The 23,738-nt window shown below is 54.9% G+C and overlaps 1 protein-coding gene across 2 annotated transcripts; it reads right to left on the bottom strand.

Annotated features, from left to right (window-relative positions):
* Window positions 1-530: 530 nt before the first annotated feature.
* Window positions 531-23,738, bottom strand: DRP2 (dystrophin related protein 2). 2 transcript variants are annotated; one of them, XM_027837201.1, is made up of 23 exons: window positions 23,616-23,738; window positions 22,352-22,361; window positions 18,875-19,013; window positions 17,525-17,681; window positions 16,860-16,980; window positions 15,092-15,360; window positions 14,609-14,755; window positions 14,206-14,284; window positions 13,361-13,421; window positions 12,969-13,030; window positions 12,632-12,706; window positions 11,843-12,044; window positions 11,620-11,705; window positions 9,087-9,244; window positions 8,743-8,909; window positions 7,764-7,875; window positions 4,941-5,077; window positions 4,680-4,745; window positions 4,293-4,358; window positions 3,618-3,761; window positions 2,703-2,922; window positions 1,903-2,023; window positions 531-1,772 (listed from the first exon to the last, which is right to left on the bottom strand). In XM_027837201.1, the coding sequence occupies exons 1-23, from the start codon at window positions 23,736-23,738 to the stop codon at window positions 1,648-1,650; spliced, it is 2,847 nt and encodes a 948-aa protein (XP_027693002.1). In that variant the 3' UTR covers window positions 531-1,647. The 2 variants fall into 2 exon arrangements, with proteins under 2 accessions (XP_027693002.1, XP_027692993.1); XM_027837192.1 differs by lacking the exon at window positions 22,352-22,361 and having other exon boundaries at window positions 18,875-19,020; window positions 23,622-23,738.

Raw genomic sequence — 23,738 nt, forward strand, 5'->3', positions numbered from 1 at the left:
GTCACTGTAGCTGAGACCTTCAGTTCCCTCTCTGATACACTAGTGGATCCGGGACAGGACAGAGCTTTGATTTGGTCTAACCTAGGCCCTGGAACCAGCCCCTGGGGGTGACCAAGGGAGCCTGGGTCCCAGAGTGGCCTACAGTAAACCTGGAGAGAGTCCCCTGAGGGCACAGCTCAGGATGTAGCCATCTGGGCACTTCTCCCCATCCAGCCAAAGGCTGGGCCTGACAAAGAGCAAGGCAGAACATGAGTACTTCACGAGGTATTAGAATTTAATGTGCAAGTGAGGTCATGAGAATACTGATGCACAAAACGGTGAAATATGGATCTAACTATACTAGAGAGAGACTTAGCCAGATGGAGTGGATTCCAGGGCTCTGTTATAAAGCTCCTTCCAGTATAAGGCTGTTGAAGGCAGCTCTGGCTTGGGTCAGAGGCCCAGAGCCCCAGAGCCCCAGAGCCCCTGCCTACTCAGACGTGCCTCTGGGGCCAGGGCCCACGCATCTGGGTGGCTGCCTGCCTCACCTGGGAGGGGGGAGGAGGGAAGGAGCCCCAGGGAGGCACTGGGCCCAGGCATGGCCCTGAGAACATTGCTATGGCGTCCCTGAAACTGCTTCTTCCTCCAAAAGCCTTTAGAGGCCAGGCTGTCAGGCCGGCACGGGGGGCACCTTTACAACTATTGCCCTAAGGAGGTGGCAGGGACAAAGCCTTTTTGGAGACCTGGCCTGCTGCTGCTACCCCTGATCCCACAGGAGAAACCACTGGGCAAATCTCCAGGACCTGTGGGGGCCAGAGGAAAGCAAGCAGCCGCCCTTCAGCTAGGTTTCCCAGGGCATCGCTGGCCAATTGCCCAGGAGGCTGAGGCCTTGAGGAAATAGAAGGGGGGAGGGAACCTACATTAGTGTTGCTTCCATTTTCCCAAATGTGGCCCAAATGTTAGGTGGTGTTAGGAGCCAGCAAAAATCAAGGCTCCTTTCCAAAGGCGGAAAGAGCCCCCGGTTTTAGAGAATGCCCAGAAGAAGCATGTGGCCACCAGTGTGGCACTGAGGGTTAGTGGAACAAGGAAGACTAGTCTGAAAGCCTGACTAGGGCACCATCCTGCCAAGTGAGGAGAGGCCGAGTTAGGGGGCAGGAGGGCTGGAGCACAGGGAGGAAGGCGTTCCAGGCAGCAAACCATCCATGCTGAGTAGCACTCTGCACCAGACTCTCTGGGGAGGGGGTGGGATTGTGCCCACATGGATCTGGAGCTGGGCCACAGGGCAAGATCCCCAGGCAGGTGCCGGGCCGCCCGTCTCCTGTGGTCTAAAGAGAAGGCAGGAACAGAACAGGCCCTTCTCATAGCCCTAAGGTACCTAGCTGCCCCCGATCCCCGCTTTACTGGGATGTGGCAGCAGTGTGTGGAGAGGAAGCAGGCTGCTGGCCTGAGGATCAGAAGGTCCCTGTGCTGGCTCCCCGTCTTCCCCCCTCCCCCATCTGGCTTCTCCCACCTCAAGTCCCTGCTGCTGCCTGAAGCCTACTAAGCCAGTGGGGGATGAGGGAATGAGACGGGCCAGTGGCGACGGGATGGGCCTGGCTGGGGCAGGGACGAGGGATCTGGCCAGAGCCAGAACAGGGATCCAGAGTAGGGGGTGAACGTTTGGACGCATCAGGAAGCCAGTAGAGTGCTGGCGGGCACATCTGGGCTTCGGACGTTAGGGAAGGCATGGCGGAGCTTCTCCATGATGTCCTCTAAGCACAGGCTGACATCCTGGCTTTTCTGCCCCACGTCATCTAGGGTGGAGAGGGGAAGCACGGAAGGGTGCCTTTCAGCCCGCTCACCCACCAGGCACCAGAAAATGGATGGAGGCTTCTCGACCCGAGCCCCGCAGGAAGGACGCCTGGAGAGGAAAGGGAAGCTCACCTGCGGCCTCAGTGTCTGGGGTGGCGTGCTCCTTCTCCCGGGCATGACTGCCCTCTGACTGCTGTGGGGAAGAGGCCAGGGAGGAGTCCCCAGAGCCATTGCCTTCCGATTCAGGGGCTGGCTACAAAGAGGGAAGAAGAATGACACCCCCCAGGGCTTGGTTTAGGGCTGCCGTCACTAGCTGGCAATTTCACCTTTTTTCTTAACATCTTAGAAGAAAATTCTGCATTATACATTATGCCATGAATGGTGTACTCAGCGGCAGCCATTCATTCGAACAGCACTAATGAAGCCCCGCTATGTGCCAGACACTGGGTCTGATGCTGGAAATGGAAAGGCAAGAGGAAAACAGTCCCTGCCCTCAAGGAGCTTACGATCTCCTGCATTATTTCGGGCCTCTTTTTGGCACCTCCCCCAGTCGGATGCTTTCTACGCCTCCATGCCAGCCAATTTCTGGAGAAGACCAAAAGCTGTTCAGTCTCACAGGGCAGGGTACAGGAGACGTGGACATGAGCAAAAGCCTTTGAAGGGCACCCACATTTCCAAGCCCTAGCCCACGGCCTGTGGCTTTTGGGCAGTTTGTGTCCCAATTTTTAACTGACGACACACGTATTCACCCGATCTCCTAAGCAGTTTTCACTGGGCAAAGGGGCCTCCGTGCCAGATCAGACCACATGGCACATCAGGAGGGGCAGTCGGGTCGCAGGGGCCCTGTTCAGGCTGAGGCCACTCCAGCTAGAATGGCACCGGGGGCTGCTGCCTCGCAGGAATTCTCTGCCACTGGGCCTGAGCCCCCTCACCTGCAGCAGCAGCTCCCTTAGGCGCAGCAGCTGGGACTCCAGCTGCCTGTTGTGGTCCTCCAGAATCTGCATGCGGGTCTCCAGTCGGCTCTTGTGCTGCCGAAGGAGCCTGGCTTCGGCCAAGAGCTCCTCATTGCGGGAGTCCTGGGCCACATCAGGGGGGCCCTCAGCAGCTTCCTCATGCTGCCACTTAAGGCGTCGTAGCTCCCCTTGGAGAATCCTGCCAGAGACATGGGGGGGCCTTGGCCGAGGTGCCAGGTGGCACCTGGGCCCTGTGCCAGCTGCCCAGGCCAGGCTGGGAGGCCTGCCATGGAGAGGAGCTTGCGTCAGGCTTGTCCAAGGTGCAGGCCCCCCCCCACCCCCTGCTTCTTGCCGACCATATTTGTACATCTAGAACACACAGCAATCCTCACCCTTCCCCCAACCTCAGTGGGATGAGAGCCCACATTTTACAGGACAGATGCCTCCCAACTTTCCGGCACTTCTTTTAGACCATAAACACTATGCATAGAAATGCAGCCCGTTTGCAAACCCTTAAGCCATTTGGAGGGTGATTTTAGCCCTTCTCCCCACCCTCATCCATCCTCCAGGAGCCTGAACCTCAGTGCTCAGTCAGCAGGGAAAGGGAGACTCCCATTGGCAGAGCTGTCTAGCTGGCACACACATTATCTGTTAGTCACAGTGGAGGGCCTAGCTTTGGACCTGCTCCCGTCCCGGCTCCAGTTCCAGTAATCTCCATGTTGGCATATACAGCCTGATTCCTATCTTCTTCCTAATTCTATTTCCAGATCACCCATACTGACATCCTCTCGTAAAGCCTAGTCTCCAGGGGAAGCAGTGTAGGTCTCACTGCTGCTCCTCAGTCCACATCCAGGCCCTCTTGGCAGCCTGTCACAACCCCAAGTGCACACCCACCGGTTCTCATCCTCCAGGTGAGCCAGGATCTTCTCCAGCTCCCCCTTGTCATCGGCAACCATGGTGTTCTGTGCTTGTTGCCCAAAGGTAGGCTCCCGGTCTGTGATGGGGCTTGAGTGTCTCAGCAGGTACTGATCTTCATCTCTGCCATGGGACAGGGGAGAGGGGAAAGGGAAGAGGCGGATATCATCTACTAGGCACAGAAACCCCTGGCGGAGGCCTCCAGGCTTTCAGCTCTCCTAAGGGGCTCGTGGGAACCATTACTATAGTCACATAGAGAGGAGGGTCATGTTTTATCCAGGCTTTGCCAGGAGAAGAGGGCGTGGGTGGGTGTAGGAATCCACTGCATGAGAATATTCCTTCCCTCCTCCAGAAATGGGCCTGGAAGAACAGAAGCCTAGAGCAGGAGGCCACTGGGACTGAAAGCAAGAAGTGGGGGGGGGGGGGGAGTAGGGAAGAAGGGGGAATAACAGGGAAATACTCCTGACCTCAGCTATAGGCAGGCCTCCATCTTGCCATGCCTAGTGACACCTACTTTCCTTACCTGACATCATACTTAAAAGGGGGGCCTTTCCCACCCCCATCCCCCAAATTCCCTGGGCCAAGGCCTGCTTCTCCCAAATGTGAAGGCAGGAAGTCCCTAGGAAATGCTGTGAGGGTTCCGTAGGGACTTACATGCTGTCATCAGGAGACAGACTATCATTAAAGAAGGAGCAGTTCTGACTTTCCATCTCAGCGAGCCTGGGGACAAAGAAACAGAAACAGAAGTAAGGCATGTGAGGGGGCTGGCCTTCTCCCAAGAGCCCAGCTTTCATGCTTCCTGGAGCTAGGATTCCATGCTTTCCCTGGCCAGTTGGTCTTACTTCACCTGGGGATGAGGCCTAGCATTTTCTCACTAGGCCTCACTCCATCATTCTGGACAAAGCTCTCCTGAGTCACGGGATGAGCCAGGGAACGGGCCTGTGTGAGGCCTTGTCTGGCTAGATCACCCTTCCTAGTTTCCTTCTGAGTTTCCCCTCGTTGCCCTCCCCCACCCGGGGCTGGTGGTGCCCACTCTGGTACCTGCTGGCAAAGTGTTCGATGCGGGAATGTGTATCGGAGTGTGGTAACATCGGGGAGGAGGCAGGCCTGGGAGAAGGCAGCCAGAGGTTAGCACCTGGATGCTTCTGACTTTATCCCAGCCCCCTGTCCCCAAACCGCTTCCTTCCCATGGCCAAGGCACAGTCCTAGTACCCTCCCAGAATGCTCCCTGATTTAGCACAGTGGGGTCCACTGTCCCCGGGGGCCAGGAAAGCCCCCAGGGCTCAGGAAGCAGGGACTCACAGCTCACTGTAGTCAGCCTCCAATACAGACTGCACGGGCAGGTATCCTCTTTGAGGGTGTTTGCTGAAATACTGCTTGGACCGGAATTTGTTTTTCAGTGTTGTAGCAAAATCCCTCACGTTCTCACTCGAAGTTGTCTGGAGAGAGACAGAGCTGAAGGCTCACCTACCGCCACCGCCAGTGCCTTGGAGCAGCCAGTAAGGGACCAAGGGCTGGCTTATGGAGAGCATTCAGTAGCCCAAAGCCACACATACGTGTAGGGATCAAGCCAAGTTTTCCAAAACTCCAACATGTCTCTCTGGGGCTGAGTGATCAAAATAGAATTTAACTGTGCATTTACCTAGACTCCACGTTGCAGTGCCTGGGAGGAGGGCAAGGCAAAGAGAGAAAGGTCCAAAGAGCACGAGAATTCCAGGCTAGGAAACTGGTAGCTCCACAATGCTAATACTCTGAGGAGGGGTTGAAGGAGACAGAGACTGACCCTGTGGGGAAGACACAACTCCCAACTCTTATATTACCTCTGTTTTCAGTGCCAAAAAGAATGCTCTTTGGAATGGAAAGGGCAGAACCAAAATGGCTAACGAGGAGTTCATCCCAAGGTAAGGAAGAAGAGTGAGAAAGAAACTGGCTGCCCTCAGTGATTTCAAACCACCTGCCCAAGTGAGCTGTCACTGGCTCCTGGAACTGTTGGAAGAGCAACAGCAGCAGCAGCTCTTTTTGAAGGATCATGGGAAAAGGGGAGAGAGACAGACGTACCACAAGCCTGAAGAAGGAGGGCACAGGTTGTCTTGATTTTTCCAAAAGGGAAGAGAATGGAATCTGCCAACTTTAGGCCAGGGAGCTTGCTAGGAAACTTCTAGAATGGACCATGGCAGAGGTGGTTAGTGAGCATCTAGAAAAGGAAGTGGTGATTGCCAAGTGCACTGGCCTTACAGCCTTCCATGACAGGGCACCTAAACTATTAGACGAGAGGGAATGTCGTAGATAGAGTCTGGGTAGATTTTTGGAGGGCTTTTGATAAAGAGCACCGTGCTATTCCCGTAGAGAAGAGGGAAAGATATGGACTAGATGACAATACAGTAGGTTGGGTTCAGAACTGGTTGGATGGCTGCACTCAAAGCGTAATCATAAATGGTTTGATGTCATGTTGGCAGGAGGTCTCCAGTGGAGGACCCCAGGGATCTGTGTTTGGCCTATGATGTTTAACATTTTCTGTCAATGACTTGGATAAAAGCATGGATTGTATGTTCATCAGACTCACAGACAGCACTGAGCGAGGTGGGATAGCAAACACATCAGATGACAGCCAGGGGGCAGCTAGGTGGCGCAGTGGATAGAGCACTGGCCCTGAAGTCAGGAGGACCTGAGTTCAAATCCGGTCTCAGACCAGACACTTGACACTTACTAGCTGTGTGACCCTGGACAAGTCACTTAACCCCAATTGCCTCATGAAAAAAAAAAAAGAAAGGATGACAGACTCCTAAATGATCTGGACAGCTTAGAGAATCTTTTCTGTTTTTGTTATTCAGTTGTTTTTCAGTCCCGTCTGACTCTTCCTTACCCCACTTGGGGTTTTCTTGGCAAAGACACTGGAGTGGTTTGCCATTTTCTTCTCCAGCTCATTTTTTTAATAGATGAAGAAACTGAGGTGAGCAGGATGAAGTGACTCGCCCAGGGTCACGCAGCTAGGAAGTATCTGAAGTCAGATTTGAACTCCCCAAGCTGAGTCTTCCTAGTCTGGTGCTCTATGCACTATGGTACCACCTGGCTGCCCTATAGAGAGTGCAGGTTGAATGTAATAAAATAAAAGTCAATAAGGATGAATGGAAATTCTTGCACTTGAGCTAAAAAAAGATCCCCAAGTCCAGGATGGGAGTGGCAGGGCTAGACAGCAGCTTGTGTGAAAAGGATCTGAGGATTCGAAGCTGCCAGGAGCGAGGCCCTGCCTGAGCACGCCAGCTTTGCAAAGGACACTGAAGGGGGGGCCAGAGGATGGGGAAGGGGCTCGAGTGCACAGAGGAGGGAGAGACCATCAGCCTCGCTCTTGCTGTTTGACCCCAAAGGGCAGAACGAGGAGAAGCCACAGGGGAAAGTGGCAAAGAGGCAGATTTTGATTCCATGTCAGGAGAAATTTCTTAGCAATGAGAGCTGTCCCGGGGTGCAGGGGGCTGCCTCGGGAAGAAGGAGTCTTCAAGTAGAGCTGGGATGACCACTTGTCCAGGATGTTGGGGGGAGGGGCAATTCTTTTTCAGATAAGGGGACTGAGGTCCTCCTTTCAACTCATAAATTCTGCAGTTCAGAGAATCCATAGGAGAAGAAAGGCATGAAGAAACCCGAAGAGAAAGGGGAGCTCTGTGCACGCGTGTGTGCGTGTGTGCATGAGCATGAGTCAGAGTGTGGGGAGAAGCGACTGGATGCCCAGAATAGAGAGAGAAGCTCATTTAAATTCTGTAGCCAGGGACCAGAGGCAGTGCCAAGTTTGGGGGATGAGGAGTTTCAGCCTGAAACCAAAACCAAATGGGCCCTGGGGCCCACACAGCCAGTGTGGCTATGAAAGGAACCGACGGTCAAAGAGGGCGAGCCTAAAAGGGACTGAGCCAAGCTGAAGCGGACCTGAAAGTGGACCTGGATGTAGCTGGCACCCAAGTATCTCTCAAACTAGCGTTAAATGCCCTTCATGCCCTCATGGTCAATTCTACCACGGCTCACTGTGCTGGGTACTAGGGTGAAGGGCCAAAGGGGAAGAGCTGGGCTCTCTGCAGGGGCTCTCCCCTTGTGATGGCACAGTTAGCTACCCAACAGCCCCAGGGCCTCCCCCCTTACCGGTGTGTAATATTCCATGATGGGGTAATGGAGCTTGTTTCCTTTACTGGCCCTGCCCGTTAGGAAGCAGGTCTGGCAGATGTCCACGTTGAACTGCTTAAGACTCCGGTACCTTGGGGAAGAGGAGGATGACAAGAAGGGTCTAATGAACCCAGGCCTGCTCCCTTGGGAGGAATGCCAGGAGAAGTACATTGAGACCCACCTGGCCTGCTTCCCAAAGCCTTCAATTCAACAAGGGTTTACTAAATGCCTACTATGTGCCAGCCACAGACCTAGGGGTTGGAGACATAGATAAAAGTGAATGTGTCTGCCCTCAAGGGGCTTAGGGTTGGTCCTGCCAAGCCAAAGGTAGAGATAAGTGAGGCCACGTGGGAAAAGGCCTTGTCCCAACATGTGCCAGATGAAACGAGGGATGGTCAAGGCAGCCCTTGGTCCATCTGACTTATAATGAAGGGGCCCAAAGTGACTTTTCCCTCTCAAGGGAACAGGAAGGGTACCTATTTGGTGGGTTCCATGCAAACTGAGCACAGTGCCTGGCACATGACAGGTGCTTAACATATGCTGGTTTAATTGAATGGAGCAAGCCAGCAAGTCGTTATTTCCCAAGGCTGGTGAGATGATGCCATTTTTAGCCTACCACCTGAACAGCACATAAATGTAGCCCTGATGGTTACACTGAGTCACGTGGCACCCCCCTGGGCTTCTTGGGAGTGCCCAGCACCTGTTCCTACATTTGGTGTAGGGGATGGGCTGTGCCAACCAAGGCACCTGTCACATCCTGGGCCCAGATGCCAACCTCTGTCTGGCTCTGAGAAATAACCTTGGATGAGGCCTCAGGATGCCTGGCTTTCAATTCAGTCTCAGACACTTACTGGCTGTCTGACTCAGGGCAAATCACAAATCTATGCCTCAGTTTCCTCATGTGTATGTGGGGATACCACCCCCTGCTGATCCTGCTGATGTCACTGCATGGTTGTACCTGAAGCCTTTGATGGGGCACTGCCGGCAGACGGAGCACTTGGTCTGATGCTTCACCTGCTCGGCAATGGTCACGCGGTGCAGCACGGCCAGCCACACCATGGACTGTGGTTCCAGGTTGGCCCACTCCAGAAACTGAGCAGCTTCAATGACTGGCTTCCCTGTGCTCTGGGGAAAGGTTTTTCAAATGCCACAGGAAGAGCTGAGGCCCAAGGTAAGCCTAGGGAATCCTTCTCCCAGAGGCTCCCACACTGCTGAGCCAATCCCCTCCCTGACCCCCTGGCAGAACCAGAGTGACCCCCACGAGCCCACCCTAGGCAAGGCCTCCCCTTGCCCCGTACTCACGAAGCGGAAGCAGCTGCGGACGCTGGGCTCCACGTTGCTCCCCCCAAAGGCTGCCACTTCCCCCAGCTGGCGAGGTACCTGGATGGCCTCGTGTAGCAGAACCCCCAGGTGGCGCTGGTCACACTGGCTGCCCGACGTAGCCACCTGGCTGAAGAGGTCTGCAGGACAGCCACCAAGGAGGAAAGAGCACAACAGGCACGCAGTTAGCTGGAGACTCCAGGGAGCTTTGCAACCCGCGAATGCTGGGCCCTGAGAGCTCAAAGACCCACTTTTGAAGATGAGTTCAGCTGGGGGTCGTGTGGCGGGAGGAGATACGTCAGGGAGAGGCCTTGGAGCCCAGGCTACCGTGTGACGGAGGGAAGATGACAAAAATCCAAACGGGGGCCTGCGGGGGAGACCGCTGCCAGGGCACGGAGCTGGGCAAGGCTGGGCGCACTTCACCCGGAGTAGTCTTGCTAACAAGAAACTAAGCTCCATGGTTTCTCCCTGCTGAAGTAGAACTGCTGCAGCCACCCTCTAAACGTTGGCACCCTGGTACAAAACCCTGTTCGACTGGGCCTAGTTATGACCAAAAGCACCGAGAGCGTGTTGTTCCTGAGTGACGGGGGCAGCGTCAGGCCGGAGAGAGACTTGGGGGAGGGGGCGCTAGCAGCCGGCCAGGCAGACACGCACCCCACTGTGTGCTAAATGGAGCGCTGACCTGCTTCCTCCCAACTGTCCACATCAGTGGTCCTCAAAGAGCAAATAATCCCCCAATCCTTTCTGAATGGCCCTGGGATCTCCTTGGCCTGAGTCTGAGCCTGAGAACCCCGGAGAGTCTGAGCTAGGGTAGCTGTCGTGGAAATGGAAAGAAGGAAATGGCAAGAGACTGCCAAGGTAGGACCCACAAGAATTGGCATCTTCTAGCGGGAAGGGGCAGAGGGAAGAGGCCAGACTACCTGAGGTCACGAGCCTGGGTGATTGCAAGCTGACAGGAGGGACAAGTGGGAAGTCGGTCACTTTGCTTGGGAATGCGTCGAATAGACGGATGAGGCCTGCTCTTTCCGTGGGAGGCGAGACCTGTACCGTTCACGTCAGTGAGTTTCCATTTCCATTGCAGCTACCCTATGGTCAGACTCTCAATTTCATTGTGGAGTGCCCTGGGGATCTGTGCTCGGCCCTGTGCTGCTTAGTATGTTTACCAATGACTCAGATAAAGACACAGATGGCATGCTCAGCAGATTTGTGGTTGACACAAAACTGGAGGAGGGAGTCAAGACAATGGCTGACAGCCACAGTGCCGGGCTGAATCTAATAAGATGGAATTTAATAGGAATAAATGGGAAGTCTTACGGGGGGGGGGAGGTTTAGTGAACTGAAAGCTCCGTATGAATTGGCAATGAGAGGTGGGCGCCAAGCATGCCAGCCCCACCTCAGGTGGCATCAGAAGCCCCAGCAGAGAGATCACAAGCTCACTGGCTTCTGCTCTAGTCAGGCTTCATCTGGAGCACTGGGTTCAGCTTTGAGCGCCGTGATTTAAGGACACTGAAAAGCTAAAGAGAACCCAGAAGGTGGCAACAATGGTAGGGAAGGGTCTTGGGTCTATGTCATATGAGGACTGGTTCAAGGAAGTGGGAGTGTTTTGCCTGGAGAAGAGAAGAGTCAGGGAGGCCAGGAGGATTGTCTTCAAGTATCTGAAAGACTGGCAGGTGGAGAAGGGACTAGAGGCCATTACCAGGAGCACTAGAGGGGAAGCAGCCGAGAGGCCAGCTGAGGCTCCGCCTTCCCAACAATGAAAGATGTTCCAGAGTGGGGCGGGCACTTCCCTCTCCAAGCTGGACAGCCACTCGGGGGGCATGGGACATGGACAGATTCCCTTCAGGTAGGGGCTTCCAATTCTGAAATTCGGCCGTTCTGGGATTTGAGACAAGCCTCCTCACCGGTCCCCTCGCCACTTTGCTCTCCTCTCTGCAATCCACTTCGACACTGTCCCTCCCTCTACTCAAAACCCTTCTCTGGCTCCCCACTGTCTAACAAATCAAACATAAACTCCTGAAGCTCAGACAAGGTAAATGACTTGCTCAGGGTCATACAGCTGATAGCAGGGGAAGTAAGACTGAAACTGAGGTCTTCCTGACCTCAAGGCAAATGCTCTATCCACTCAACCAATAAAGAAGAAAGACAGAAAGCTGCTGTTGAACTCCAAGATAACGGGCTCTTGGGAGCTTCCTGCATCATCAACTACATAGGGGCCAGTAGAGGAAGAGCTGAAGTCTCCCCCCCCCACCCATTCCCCCCATCTGCTTCAATCTGGGTTGCTAAACCAGCCTGGCCCTGGGAAACAAACTGGGCTCCAGGCCAGGCCCCTGAGGCAGAGCCACTGGAAGCACCTCAAGAGTGGCCCCGGTCTCTGGTGCTCTCCTGATAGGTTGCAGCCAACCTGTAGGCCCAGGCAGCCTTGCAGGACAGCTCTCAAAACCAGCTAGGGGAACTGACCCTCTGTGTCCGCCCCTGTCTGCCATGCCCCCTTCCCGGCTTTCAGAATGGAACTCACACTGAAATTTCTCTTTTACTTCTGTTCCACACAAGCAGGCAATGCCAGTCTTAAAGGACAGGGCTCGCATCTTCCCGCTGCGCCCACTGGGAGATGAAAAGGAAACAGATTGAGTGCTGGAGCGGGCAGTGCCCTGGGTATTGACGAGGCCCCGCTCCAGTCTGGCTCCATTTCTTGGCCCACACCTCTTCCCCCGGGGCCAGATGGGGTCATCCTGGCTTACCTATCGAACACATTGAGGAGCCAGTTGAGGCTCATGTCCACACAGAGTGGCACATTCACCAAGATGCCCCTCTCCTCCTCCAGCCGCTCGTACAGCGCTGTCAGGCAGTGGATGACCTCAACCACATCCATCACATGCTCACTGGGCTGCAGATCATGCTCATTAAAGATCTCCAGAGCTGTGTTCAGGGTTACCAGGTCCACTGCGGGGAGGTCGAGCCAATATCAAACCCCCAGGGACAAGGCAAGGACATAAACAAAGAGCCCAAGCGTGAGCCTGGCAAGTTGATGCAAGCCTTGCCTACTTCCAGTATGCCACGTCCTTAACGCTGCTACTCCTACTGTGGGTCACAATGAACTGTCTTTCATCAGCCCCAGGGTGAAGAAGGCCCCTCCTCAGTCCCACCCATCTCAGCATCTCCTCCTGAGTTCAAGGATATTGGGCCCAGAAGCCCAGCTGGGAGGACCTCATATTGCTCTGCCTTAGGAGACAGCTTTACTCCCCTCAGGCCTGGCAGACCTACGGTCATGTAGCCCTAGCATTTCCTTCTAGTCTCCTGCTATGGAACCCCACCAAAAACTAGGAGTTTCTGGGGGCCGCCCAGGGCGGGGCCAAGAAGACATTGGCTCAGGTTCATATTCCAAACCCTTCCCAGACTCTGAACGGGGCTCATGAACCCGGCCCCCCGACCAATTCTTCCCCCATAAGCCAGTGAACTCTGACCACGGTGGACTGAAAGCTAGTGGGAGGGGCTCGAAGGCTGTAAGGGAAGCGGAGCTGGAGACATACAGCGTAGGGCCTTCTGGACTCGACGGAGTTTCATAGCTGTCCGGTAAGCTGAGAATTTGATGTTGTTCAGGTCAGCTGCCAAGAGAAAAAAGAGACTTCTCTCTGGGGCCAGAGGCAGGACAAAGGGAGTTGAAATCATCATGGCTTAGATGGGGACAAGGCCATTGTGCATGGGGGAGCGTCACATACAGTAACACAAATGTCCCTAGGGCCAGATGATGACCCTTGGCTCGGGTAGGAAATTGAGGAGGGACAGGGCAAGGATCTCCCCAAAGCCTGGTATCCTCGAGGGCCGAGGCCACTGTGGGGCTTCCCACCTACACGTTCACGTTCTTACCCAGTGTTTGGTACAACTCGGTCATCTTGGGGTGGTCCCAGCATGTGGTCTGAGCCTGATGGCTACAAAATAGAAGGACGCGAGCGTCATTCACACCAGGCTTTGCCCATGTGCCCCCCCCCCACACGTACACACATGTATGCACATGGACATACAAGGGGAGATTCAGAAACATCTACAACAGGGCCCAGGGCCCTGAAGATGAATGTGAGTGGAAAATGGAGGGGGTGAAAGCAGCCAGCCAAGGAACTTGCAGCCAAGACAGGGAGACATGGGCTAGGTGGGTGTCTGGCTACTGCTTCTACCTGCGCCCTACACATACACACGGACACAGACACAGACACACACACACACACACACACACACACACACACACACACACACTCACTCACTTGATGTAGTAGGGCACTTTATTAGGTGAAATTGCTCTTTCCCAGGGGACCTGCACAGAGGCTGGTGAGGGAAGAGAGAAAGACAATGCAAACTGGCTCTGTGTGCCCCCCCAACCCCCCATCCATGGGGTGCGAGCAGCCAGCCTGGGGTCCTTGGCAGACAAGAAAATTCTGCTTAGAGGTAAAGGCATTGGATTCACACCTCTGCCCCCCACATGCCACAGAGGTGCCAAGGATAGAAAACAGTGCACAGGTGGCTATCTCTGTGGCCAACTGGAGAGCCCCTGGTGCTCCCAGCAGGCTGGCAACCTTCCCTGGGGAGGGCCCATTAGCACTGGGTTAGGGCACAGCCTATTTCTGGCTGGTGGAATGGGAGTGCTCTCTGTACCCCATGACAACCATCTCTGTCGACAGCCTTTAAGGATCTCTCATGCTGCTCCATCTCTAGCCTTGGCCAATCTTACAACCCCAGGACCTCAGGGGTAACAGAGCATCTATGTGAATAGCAGCAGAGATGCCAAGTCTTCTTCATTGCTCCAGTGAGACACTATGCTATTAGAACATGGAGCCTTGGGGACTTTTGAAAGTCCCTCCCCCTACAGACCTCATTAAGGGGACAAAGCTCTCTCCTGATTAGGTCTCAGAGCCTGAGGCTGGCCCAAGCCCAAGTGGCCAATTCAGGGACAGGTCTCAGTGACTGGGGCTTCTCTCCCCACCCCCTCCAACCCTCCACTGGGTTTCTGGGCTCCCTGAAGGCTCCAGAGCGCCTAAGGGGGACTCTCCACACCCGCTAGACTGAGGCTTAGGGATGCTCTGTTAAGCCACGCTCGTCTTGGCTCACGCACTGGACAGGAAGTGCTGGGATCCTGGCCCAAAGTCCCGGTGGGCATCCTGGAGCTGCTTGAGCCGTTCATTAACTGAAACCTGTGGGAAAAGTAAACAAGAATGAAGTTGACTCCAGAACTCAAGAGATTTCTGGATGCCCTGGAATCATCTGTTAACTTCTTCCTGGACTGGCCTCCCCTGAGCCCCTAAAACTGGGCCCCAGTCACTCCCCACCCGTCTGAGGTGGGGCACCCTGATCTCGACCTGCAGCTCAGGGGTCCACAGTCTCCTAAGCCCTGGGAGCCACCCTTTCACTTAGCCCTCTTGGAGAGTTTGGAGCTCTCAGACTTTCCCCATTCACCTTAGTGAGACCTTCTACCTTCCTCTGCCTCCCTCCAGCTCACTGCCAGGCATCGCTCCTACCTGCAGCTGTTTCCAGCGAGTATTGATTTGCTCCAGGGCCCGGGAGTTCTCCATGGAGAGGTGCACATCAGAGATGGCCAGCTGGTGAGCGAGCTCATTCACCAGCTTCACTCCTTCCTTCACTGCGGATAGTTCCTCTGTGAACAGCTACAGGGAAAAACGGGCCCCAAGCCCAGCAGGGACAAGGGACACTGGTCACTCCTGTACACTCCTCCTTCCTTATCCAGGGCTAGGATCTGTCTCAACGCCCCTCATGAGGCCAGCCAATGTGAACTAACAAGCCCCACAGATGAGTGCCCTCACCCCATCTCCACTTTGACACCTCTGGAAACACTGTAGGAGCCCAAAGCCAGCCCCCTGTGCCCAGTGATGCCCTTGGAGCCCAAAGCTAGACTTTGTACCCAGTGACGCTCTCAGCCCCTGGTGAAGTCCAGGCTAGCAATGGTACATGGCAAACACCCAATGGGTGCAGGTCCCTTGTACCTTAATAGCCTGGATATGCTCTGGCAAGGAGTCGATGAAGAGGTCCCCGATGGGCTCCCAGGCAGCCCGGATGCCCTCAGCCTGGGTCAGGGCATTCCCCAGCTCCCCCATGGCTCCATGGATCTCTAGAAGCTGCTCCAAGGTCCGCTCAATGTGGCGATGTTGATCCACACAACGGGCAGTCAGCTTCTCCCACAGCTCGCTGGCCACAGTTGCCTGCTTCCACACGAAGCGGCTGAGGTTCTGGATCTTCTGTCTGGGGGAGGCATCTGCCAAGGAAGGTCGGGGTGACAGCCAGAGCACCAAAGGGAGGGCATGGTGACACGGAGGGGCCTAGGGGGGAACTGCCTCTCCTAGTGCCAGGGTATAGATCATTCAAAGCTCCTGGGGTGGGGGATGGGCTTCGAAATGTGATTTTGTGCTGTCTAACCAAAGAATGGAGCTCCCTGGCTCAGGAGATCCTCTACAAAGCCTCCAGCCTCCTGCATTAGTTCCTGAGCAGGGCCTGGAAGCAACGCCTGGGAGGCTAGGGCCAAGGCCCACCTTGACCCAAGCCTGCCTGCCTGCCTGCCTCTCTCTCTCTCTCTCTCTCTCTCTCTCATTATATTGAAGGAACAAGTTACTCTGTGTGTGTGTGTGTGTGTGTGTGTGTGTGTGTGTGTGTGTGTGTGTTTGCATGTGTGTGTGCTCCCACTGAGCTGGGAATAACCAGTGCCAGTGCCAGTTGCTGGCCGCTAAGGACTTCCTTTCCTTAAGGGCTGGATATCATTTGTGTGCCTCCATTCCAGGGGGCCTAGGAGCAAAGCCTCTCTCAGGCCAGACTATCTGTCAGGGCCCTTCCTGAGTCGGACCAGGCCGGTAGGGGCCAGGCCTCTGGAGATCCAGACCAAGAATGACCAGCCTGAGCAGAGGAAAGGTCAGAAGTCATCAGGATCATCCCAAAGGGCACAGACGAGCTGTCGTTCTGTGCACTTTTGGAAAAAATTGTATTCCTTAGGCCCTTGGGTGCCCCTGGACATGTGACATCACAGGCTCATCAAGGACACATAGTTCTCATCACAGCATCAAGGCAGTACCGCACATGAGCTAGAGAGCTGGCCTCATAACCAGGAAGCCCTGAGTTCAAGTTCTGCCTTGGCTGACACACTGGCTGTGGGACTCTGGGCAAAGCCCTCCTAGATAACTGCAGAAGACTGTTGTGGAGGTGCCAAACTGAACCAGTAGAAGGGATTTCCTCACCCGGGAGTTTGCCGTACCAAGCAAATCACAGAGCTGGTCCCTTTCCCTATGCTTCCAAAGGCAATGTTGGAAGCCTCGAAGTGACAAACACTAAGAGGCCACAATCTCTGCCCCCAGAAGTTTAGAATCGAGGCTGAGGGTGGCAGAGGGAAAATATGTACACAAAGAAAAGCACCAAAATCCAGAAAGGACACATACGTAATGAGGGGGTCTGGGGCTATAGATTATAGCCCAGCTGTATATCTGTACTGGATGGAGGTATTTCCACACTGGGAGTCCTCCCCAACCAGAGTGCTTTGAGATCCAGTGAGAGGGCAATCACTTCCAGATGGGGGACAGTGTTTCCACATGTGACCCTAGGGCCACAGAGCACTCTTCCCTGCCTGTTCTTATACTCCCCAGGCCTGAATCTCCCCTATTGTGATCTTTTCCCTCAGGACAGCTGGGATTGGCATCCGTATTGGGAAGGTGGGGGGGGGGGGGAATCAGAAATGCAAAGTAGAAGGTGAAAGAAAGGAAGGCCACCCACCTTTGTTCTCACAATGGGGTTCTTCCAGTTCCTCAAAGGGGTGCTGGGAGAGGAAGGCCTGAGCTGACTCAAGTACCGAGTAGATATAGGGGCCTCGGGACTTGACCTCTTCCATAAAAGCCTGTAAAGGACAGAAAGAGTGAGAGTCCCCAGACCCCCCAAGGCCTGCTTCCCTGGGCCTGACATTGCCTCCCACTCTTCCCAAGAACCCTGAGCAGTCATTCTCCCTGGAGCCTCCGATGAGCAGTGGCATGGTAGCATCATTAGGCCCGATACCAGTGAGCAACATGGCCTAGCTGGCCCTGGAACCTGCCTCCTGAAACGAGTGGGTCCCACGGGGAATTTTCAGAACTCAAATCAAAGGTAGTTAGGAAAGGCTAAAGAACAGGAGGCTTTTTAAACCTAGACACGGGCAGATTTAGAAGGTGTCTGGCATTATCTTCAAACATTTGAAGGATTGTCTTGGGAAAAGGGGACTGGACTTGTTTTGCTTGGTCTTGGAGGGCTAAAGTAGGACCATCAGGTCCTAAATGTAGGAATGTGTATTTCAGCTCAATATAAAGCCATCAGAGCCACCCAGAAATGGAAGGGGTGAGTTCCCCGCAAGGGGAGGTCTCTGAGCAGAGACTGGATGTCCTATGGCAGGCTCTGGAACGCTGACCTACCGAGTGAGTCTCCTTTTCCTTCTGTACCAGGGCCACGGCCCCCTGGAGTGGTAGCTGAGCAGACAGTTCCTCATCCTTCTGGCTGAGCCAGTCAATGATCTCTTGAAGAGGGGGCTGCAGCTTCCCACTGGGATCTGAGAAGGCCTCAAGTCGAGCCCTGCAGGCAGTAGGCCAGAAGGACCATGAATGGCCCATAATTCACTTACCTGGCTCATCAAGGTCCCACTGATTCACTTGGATGACCTTGGCTTGAGATCTACCAGGGCACCCTGCCTCTGAGTAGGGAAATAGGGGTGGAACTGCAACTAGGTCAAAGTTACAGCAAGTCCGTCTCAATTAGCAGCATGGCCTGGCGGAGAAGGAAACGGCCTGGCGGAGAGGGAAGTGGCCTGTCGGAGAGGGAAACGGCCTGGCGGAGAGGGAAACGGCCTGGCGGAGAGGGAAGTGGCCTGGCGGAGAGGGAAGTGGCCTGGAGGAGAGGGAAATGGCCTGGCGGAGAGGGAAGTGGCCTGGTAGACTTGGCTTCAATGTATACAGGCTGTGGGACCTCTTAGTGCCCCACACACCTCTCCAAGATTAGATTGCAGAGCAGATGATCACCTAATGGCGGGTGGGGGGGGGTGCCCTATACCAATGACATAACAAGTCTAATCTCGTCCTTATCCTTTCTTAATGATCGGAGCCACCCAAAATGGGTTAGGAGTTCCCCATCACCATAGGGCTTCAAGCAGGCCAAGCCAAGCAAGCTGGAGAGGGATGGGGATAGAGCAGCTCTGGTGCTGGGGGTGGGAGGCTGTAGCCTGGCTAGCTGTAGCTGCTGGGAGGGACCTCTGCCTGCCTCTAGGCACACTGTAGAAAGCTAGAGACTAGCCAAGGGGTTGAGGCCTCAGAGGCCTGCCACTTGGGATCTGGCCAGTGGGGAACAGCCCTAGGACAGGGAGGGGGTGAAGAAAGCAAGGCACTGGCCTGGGCCAGACAGAAAGAGGGCCAGGGGAGCCCACCAGAGGGCTGTGCTTTCTTTTAGATCCGCCAACCTGGTGAGGAGGCAGCACAGTGAACACCCATTTTTCTTTATTTTTCGACAAATGAGGCAGCTTCAAGAGATGAAAGGAATTCTCTGAGGTGATACAGGAAGTGAGCCCGTTTTGGGACTAAACCTAGGTCCTTTATTTCCCAGTGCAGTGGTCTTTCCAGCAGACCATAGATGGCAGGAAAGCTGGCAGAGGGAATGAAGAGAGGAAGAAGAAAGGGGGATTGCTGAGGGCCCCGAGAGTCAGAAGAATGGAAGGAAGCTGGCCCTGAGCTAAGGGGAGGGCGCAAGTCAGGGGTGCCAGGAGCCATGGGGCTTACCGGAGGTTGTGGGACTTCTTTTTTATTTCATTCCAGCACAGATTCATGGCTGGAGCATCCAGGGGCCCGATGGCACTGTTCAGGACTTGTTGCCTCACACAGGTCGGCTCTGTGCCATCCTGAGAAGCCGCAGCTGTGGCTCTAACCTGGACAAAGGCACAGACACCGATCCACACAAGCAGCTGAGGACACACCGCCATGGTCAGAGGAAGGGAGAAGCTCAGCCTCAGTCCGGGTCCCAAGGTTCATCTTCTAGTCTAACCCCTCACTCGTGGCCTCTGGGAGCTCTGTTCTCTGCCAGGATCTTGCCGTGTCTGTGGCAAGATCATCACCCTCCACCTGAGTGGGCATCAGAGGCCCCCAAAAGAGGAGAACAAAAAAGCCCAGGACTGTGCCGAGACCCCCTGCAGGGAGGACGCCTGACCTTGGCATTTCATTGGTAGAAGGAACTTCAAATCTTAGAGAGGTGCCCAGGGCACTGAGTCATACAACCAGGGTCATAGAGCCAGTCTACACCGAAGGCAGGACTTGAACCCAGGTCACCCTGCCTGGGTAGCCAAACATGCTGCCTCTCTGCAAACTTGAGCTAACCTAGGGAGCTCTGGAACAGCTCTCTTTCTTCTCACCCTAAGCAGCTTAAGAATGGTAGGACAGCAGTTTGGGAAACTGAGGTCCAGACATTATGCCTGATGTCATGACCCCTGTCAGCCCCTGGCCCTGGGATGAGCTCATATCCTCCTGGGCAACATCTTTGTCCTCACATCTCCAAGGACCCTGCCACAGGGTGGCAACCAAGCAGGCCCAAACATGGACTCAACTGGGGTAGAGGGGACTGGGGCTCCATGTCCCTCTCTAGTACCAGCAGGACCTCAAGGGTGGCCCAGAGTAGAAGGATGAGGGAAGGAGAGAGAACTCAGGTGCAGCCTGGGAAACTTCCCCCCCCCCCATGGAGGGACCCTACCTGTGTTGGGTAGGGGCTCCTCAGCCGGCTCAGGCGGCAGCAGCTCCATGGGCCCTGGCATTAATGTCCTCACCTCATTTGCTGCCTGGGCGCTGCCAGGCAGAGACCCGATAGAGCACTGGCCTCAATCAAAGGAGGTGGATTTGCTCTCAGCAGGCGGGTGGGCTGGTGGGCTGGGAGGCGGGAGCAGGCAGCCCCTGTCACCCTGTTTACTGACCCCCCAGGAATCCAGAGGGGGGCGGCTATAGCAGGGCTTTCCTGGTGAATCATAGCTTTGTCCATGTGGAATTTCTGCCCTTGATCTCTCTCTCTTTCTCTCTCAATCGTTCTCTCTCTCTTTCTCTCCTGGCTCAGCCATCCTGGGCAGTCTGCTCATTCTGGCTGGAGGGATGAGGGGAAGATTGGGACATCAAGGTTTACTGTGCCTGAGGAGGGGGTGATTAGTAGAGACTTCCAAGCCCAGGGCTACATCTTCTCTCTTCACAGGCTGGGAGTGAAGGCTAGAAGGTGCCCCCGATACTGAATGGGGAGAGCTGCTGGCACCCACCAAGAAATACCCCAGAGGCAGAGCAGAGGGAAGGGAAGGGAATAAACATTTATATTGTACCTACTATGCGGCAGGTACTGTGCTAAGTGCTTTACAAATATCTCATTTCGTCCTCACACCTTGAGAGGCAGGTGCCATTATTTTCCCCATTTTACAGTTGAGGAAACTGTGGCAAGCAGAGGTGAAGTGACTTGTTCATAGGCACATAGCTAATCAGTGTCTGAGGCTGGATTTGCACTCAGGTCTTCCTGACTCCAGGCCCAGCTTCTTAATCCTGAAGCCATCATGCTAATAACAGCATGCTTTACATACATTCTCATTACAGTTCCCCACCAGCCCTATGAGGGGGGTACTATACTATCCTGTTTTACAGGGAAACTGAGGCTCAGAGAGCCTTTGCCCAGGGTCCCCCAGGCAGTGTCAAAGGTGGGATGTGAACTGAGGCCTCACTGACTCCAAGTAATGGGGACAATGAAGGATGGAGATGGGATAGCCGGACTGAATCACAGCTGTAAGCCCGCCTCTGGCCTCCCCTACGGAACCTAAGGGACAGAACCTCGGGGTCAATTGGGCTCGAGTCTGCCTCTCCAAAATGAGGTATGTGTGTTCTGGGGGGGAGATTGGAGAGGAAGACGACCCCAGCCTGGACAGCTGGGAGGTAGCTTCTGGGGGTATACGCAGAGTGTCAGAGCAAGATGCAGCACTGGACGCAGTAGACCCAGCCAGCGTGCTTCCAAGGAGCGCCACCTTCCCTCCTCCTCCCAGCAGACCTGCCTGGGGAAAGGTTAACATTCCAAGCCTGGAGGCTCACCCTCCCTGCCACCTCCCAATGGAAAACACTTTGTTTTTGCCAAAAGGCCTCAGCTGCTCCCACAGAACCCTCTGCACATTGTTCCCATGCTTGGGCCCACCTACAGGAATAGCTGCCTCAGCTGCCTGGCCCTCCTATGGTGGACACCATCCCTCCAGCGCCCCCTCCTGTCCCTACTTTGCCCTGGAGTAGGGCTGGGCCTCCTCTGGCCAGCCTGCCCTGCTCACTTACAAACTCTCTGCTCTGGGGGACTCCTGCCCTTCTTTCTGCCTTCTGTCTGGTGCCAAAGCCCCTCCCCCCATCACCCTAGAGCTGGACCTCCGCTCCCTGCTCCCACCTCACAGCCCTTCCTTCAGGGCTCATCGCTCACCATGGAGCTTGTTTGGAAAAGCCAGGCTGGATTGGACACCGGGTTCTACCACTACCTTGCTATATGACCACGAGCAGGTCCCCAACTCCCCACCACGGCTCTCTAGGTTTTCTTAGTTTTCGGCTCTGCCGAGGGAGGGGATCCAATTCTTTCTTCCAAGGTCCTTTCCAGCTCTGGCATGCTATCAGGCTAGCTCTGCCTTGGGCACAAGGGGCTGGGCACAATGGAGGGAAGCAATGAGGGAGAAAGAGTCCAGGGCAGGGAACTGAGCCATGTTTTACCATCATTTACCAAACTGGACTTTTACCCTCATACTGCCAACCTTTGGGAAATGGTCAGGTCCCCTGAGCCCAGGTGCTCAGACTGGGGTTGGGCGTGTCTAAGGAGGTAGCTGGGCTAGAAAAGGCAAACCTTCAGTTGGCCTCAAGTATGGCCCACTAGGCAACTCTGCAGGCCTGGTCTTGTGGTCTCAAACGCCCATGCCGTGGGCCAATCTCATCTTCTGCCCCGGGTATCACTAGCTCTGCTGAAATTCTTGGACACTCCAAGTTCTCTATCTCGATCCTCTCTTGTAGGCCTCCTGACCATCCCACCTTCTTCTCCCTATATCCCTCCTGAGATGTCCCTGTTCCTCAGTCCCCTTGTACGGTGCTGGCTCCCTTCCTGTCTACCATATATTTAGTCACCACCCTCGCGGCCCTCCTTGGTGAGTCAGCACTGCAGGCCCAGCTGTGAGCCCCTGGCTTCTAGACTGGGAGGATACCACTTTCTCCCCACCATCCCCCAACCCGCCCCAGCCTAAAGATACTAAACCGATTCTCTCCTTCTTGGGCCTGGCAGCTCCCCGATGAGCTCTCTCAGTATTGGTGGGGGGAGGTGGGGCCACTTTTCCCGAGCTGCCTCTGGACACTGTTGCATCCTCCACCCTTAGGAAGAGGCCAATCACTCACATTCTCCCAGGGTCCCGTATTCTAGTGTCCTGGGCCAAGAAGTGAGCCCTAGGGCTGGGCTGAGAACCAGCAGGTTTCTCCAGGCTTGTGGGCCCTAAGGAATGGGGAGAAGATAGGTACAGCCTTCCCTAGACAAGCCTCTGGTGGATATCCTTTCACTAGAGACAGAGACCTTGAGACAGATGAAGCTCCCCACAGGATGGCTAGAGTTAGATTGAGCTGAAAGAGGGTAAAAAGGGAAGAAAGAAAGCAATGGGAATAAGGCCTTGGAGGTTGGGAGGGAGGGAAGGGAAATGTGGGAAAGAGTTGAAATCCAGCCAGGCTTAAAACTCATGAACTCAGTTAGTGGTGCTCACTCCTTAATCTTGGACGGCAGAGGGCATGTGGTCTGCCCTTACGAGTCGGGCCTGGCACTGGGGCACTCCCAGGCCAGAGGCCTACCCAACGTGGCCCTTCCCAACTAAAGTTCTGAGGGTGGGCTGCTCTGCTCACCTAGCCCCCCGAACTCCTCCCCCAAGGTAGCAAGGAAAGGAGAAAACCTGAGTACAACCAGAGGAAGGCCCCATTTGGACAGATCCTCTAGGCTGACTTCAAAAAGGCCAAGGGTAGGAGCAGAGGGGGCCTGTATACACAGATGGGCCCTTGCCACACACATATAAGTCCTAGGAAAGGTCCAAGACTAGCAGCATGTCCTGGCTGCCCCCAGTTGGAGTCTATCCACCTGAAGTCTGCTCCTTCCATCAGGCCAAGTGGTACCGTTTGAAAGACAAAATCAATCACTGTATTCAGAGGCCAGAGGCCAAAGGCCGGGGGTCAAATGTTACCTCTGCTACTGTGTGGCCTTCTGTGCCTCCTCTATTGACCTGGCTGACCTCTGCTGTCCCTTCCACTTCTAAATCTCTGCTAGGTTCCTGAGGACTGGAGACAGCCTGACAGTGGAAAGGATGTTGTATTTCAAGTCCAGATGGCCTGGGTTCAAATCCCACCTCTCTTTCTTACTTCCTGGGTAGTCTTAGGCAAGTCACTTCCTCCCCTTGAGACTCAGTTTCCTCCTCCGTAAACGAAAGGGCTGGACTGGATGTTCTCTTCTATCTCCTCTGGCTCTTACCTGAGGCTGGGGGCGGGTGGTGTTGAGGCCACCGTTGTGCTGGGATTGGTCAGCTGCCCGCCACTCATGACATCGTGGGAACGTGTAGGGACATCCCTGCATGACCATGGGCCGCAT

This window comes from Vombatus ursinus, unplaced genomic scaffold (assembly GCF_900497805.2).
Source record: "Vombatus ursinus unplaced genomic scaffold, bare-nosed wombat genome assembly UNPS02004533.1, whole genome shotgun sequence".
Classification (NCBI taxonomy): Eukaryota; Metazoa; Chordata; class Mammalia; order Diprotodontia; family Vombatidae; genus Vombatus; species Vombatus ursinus.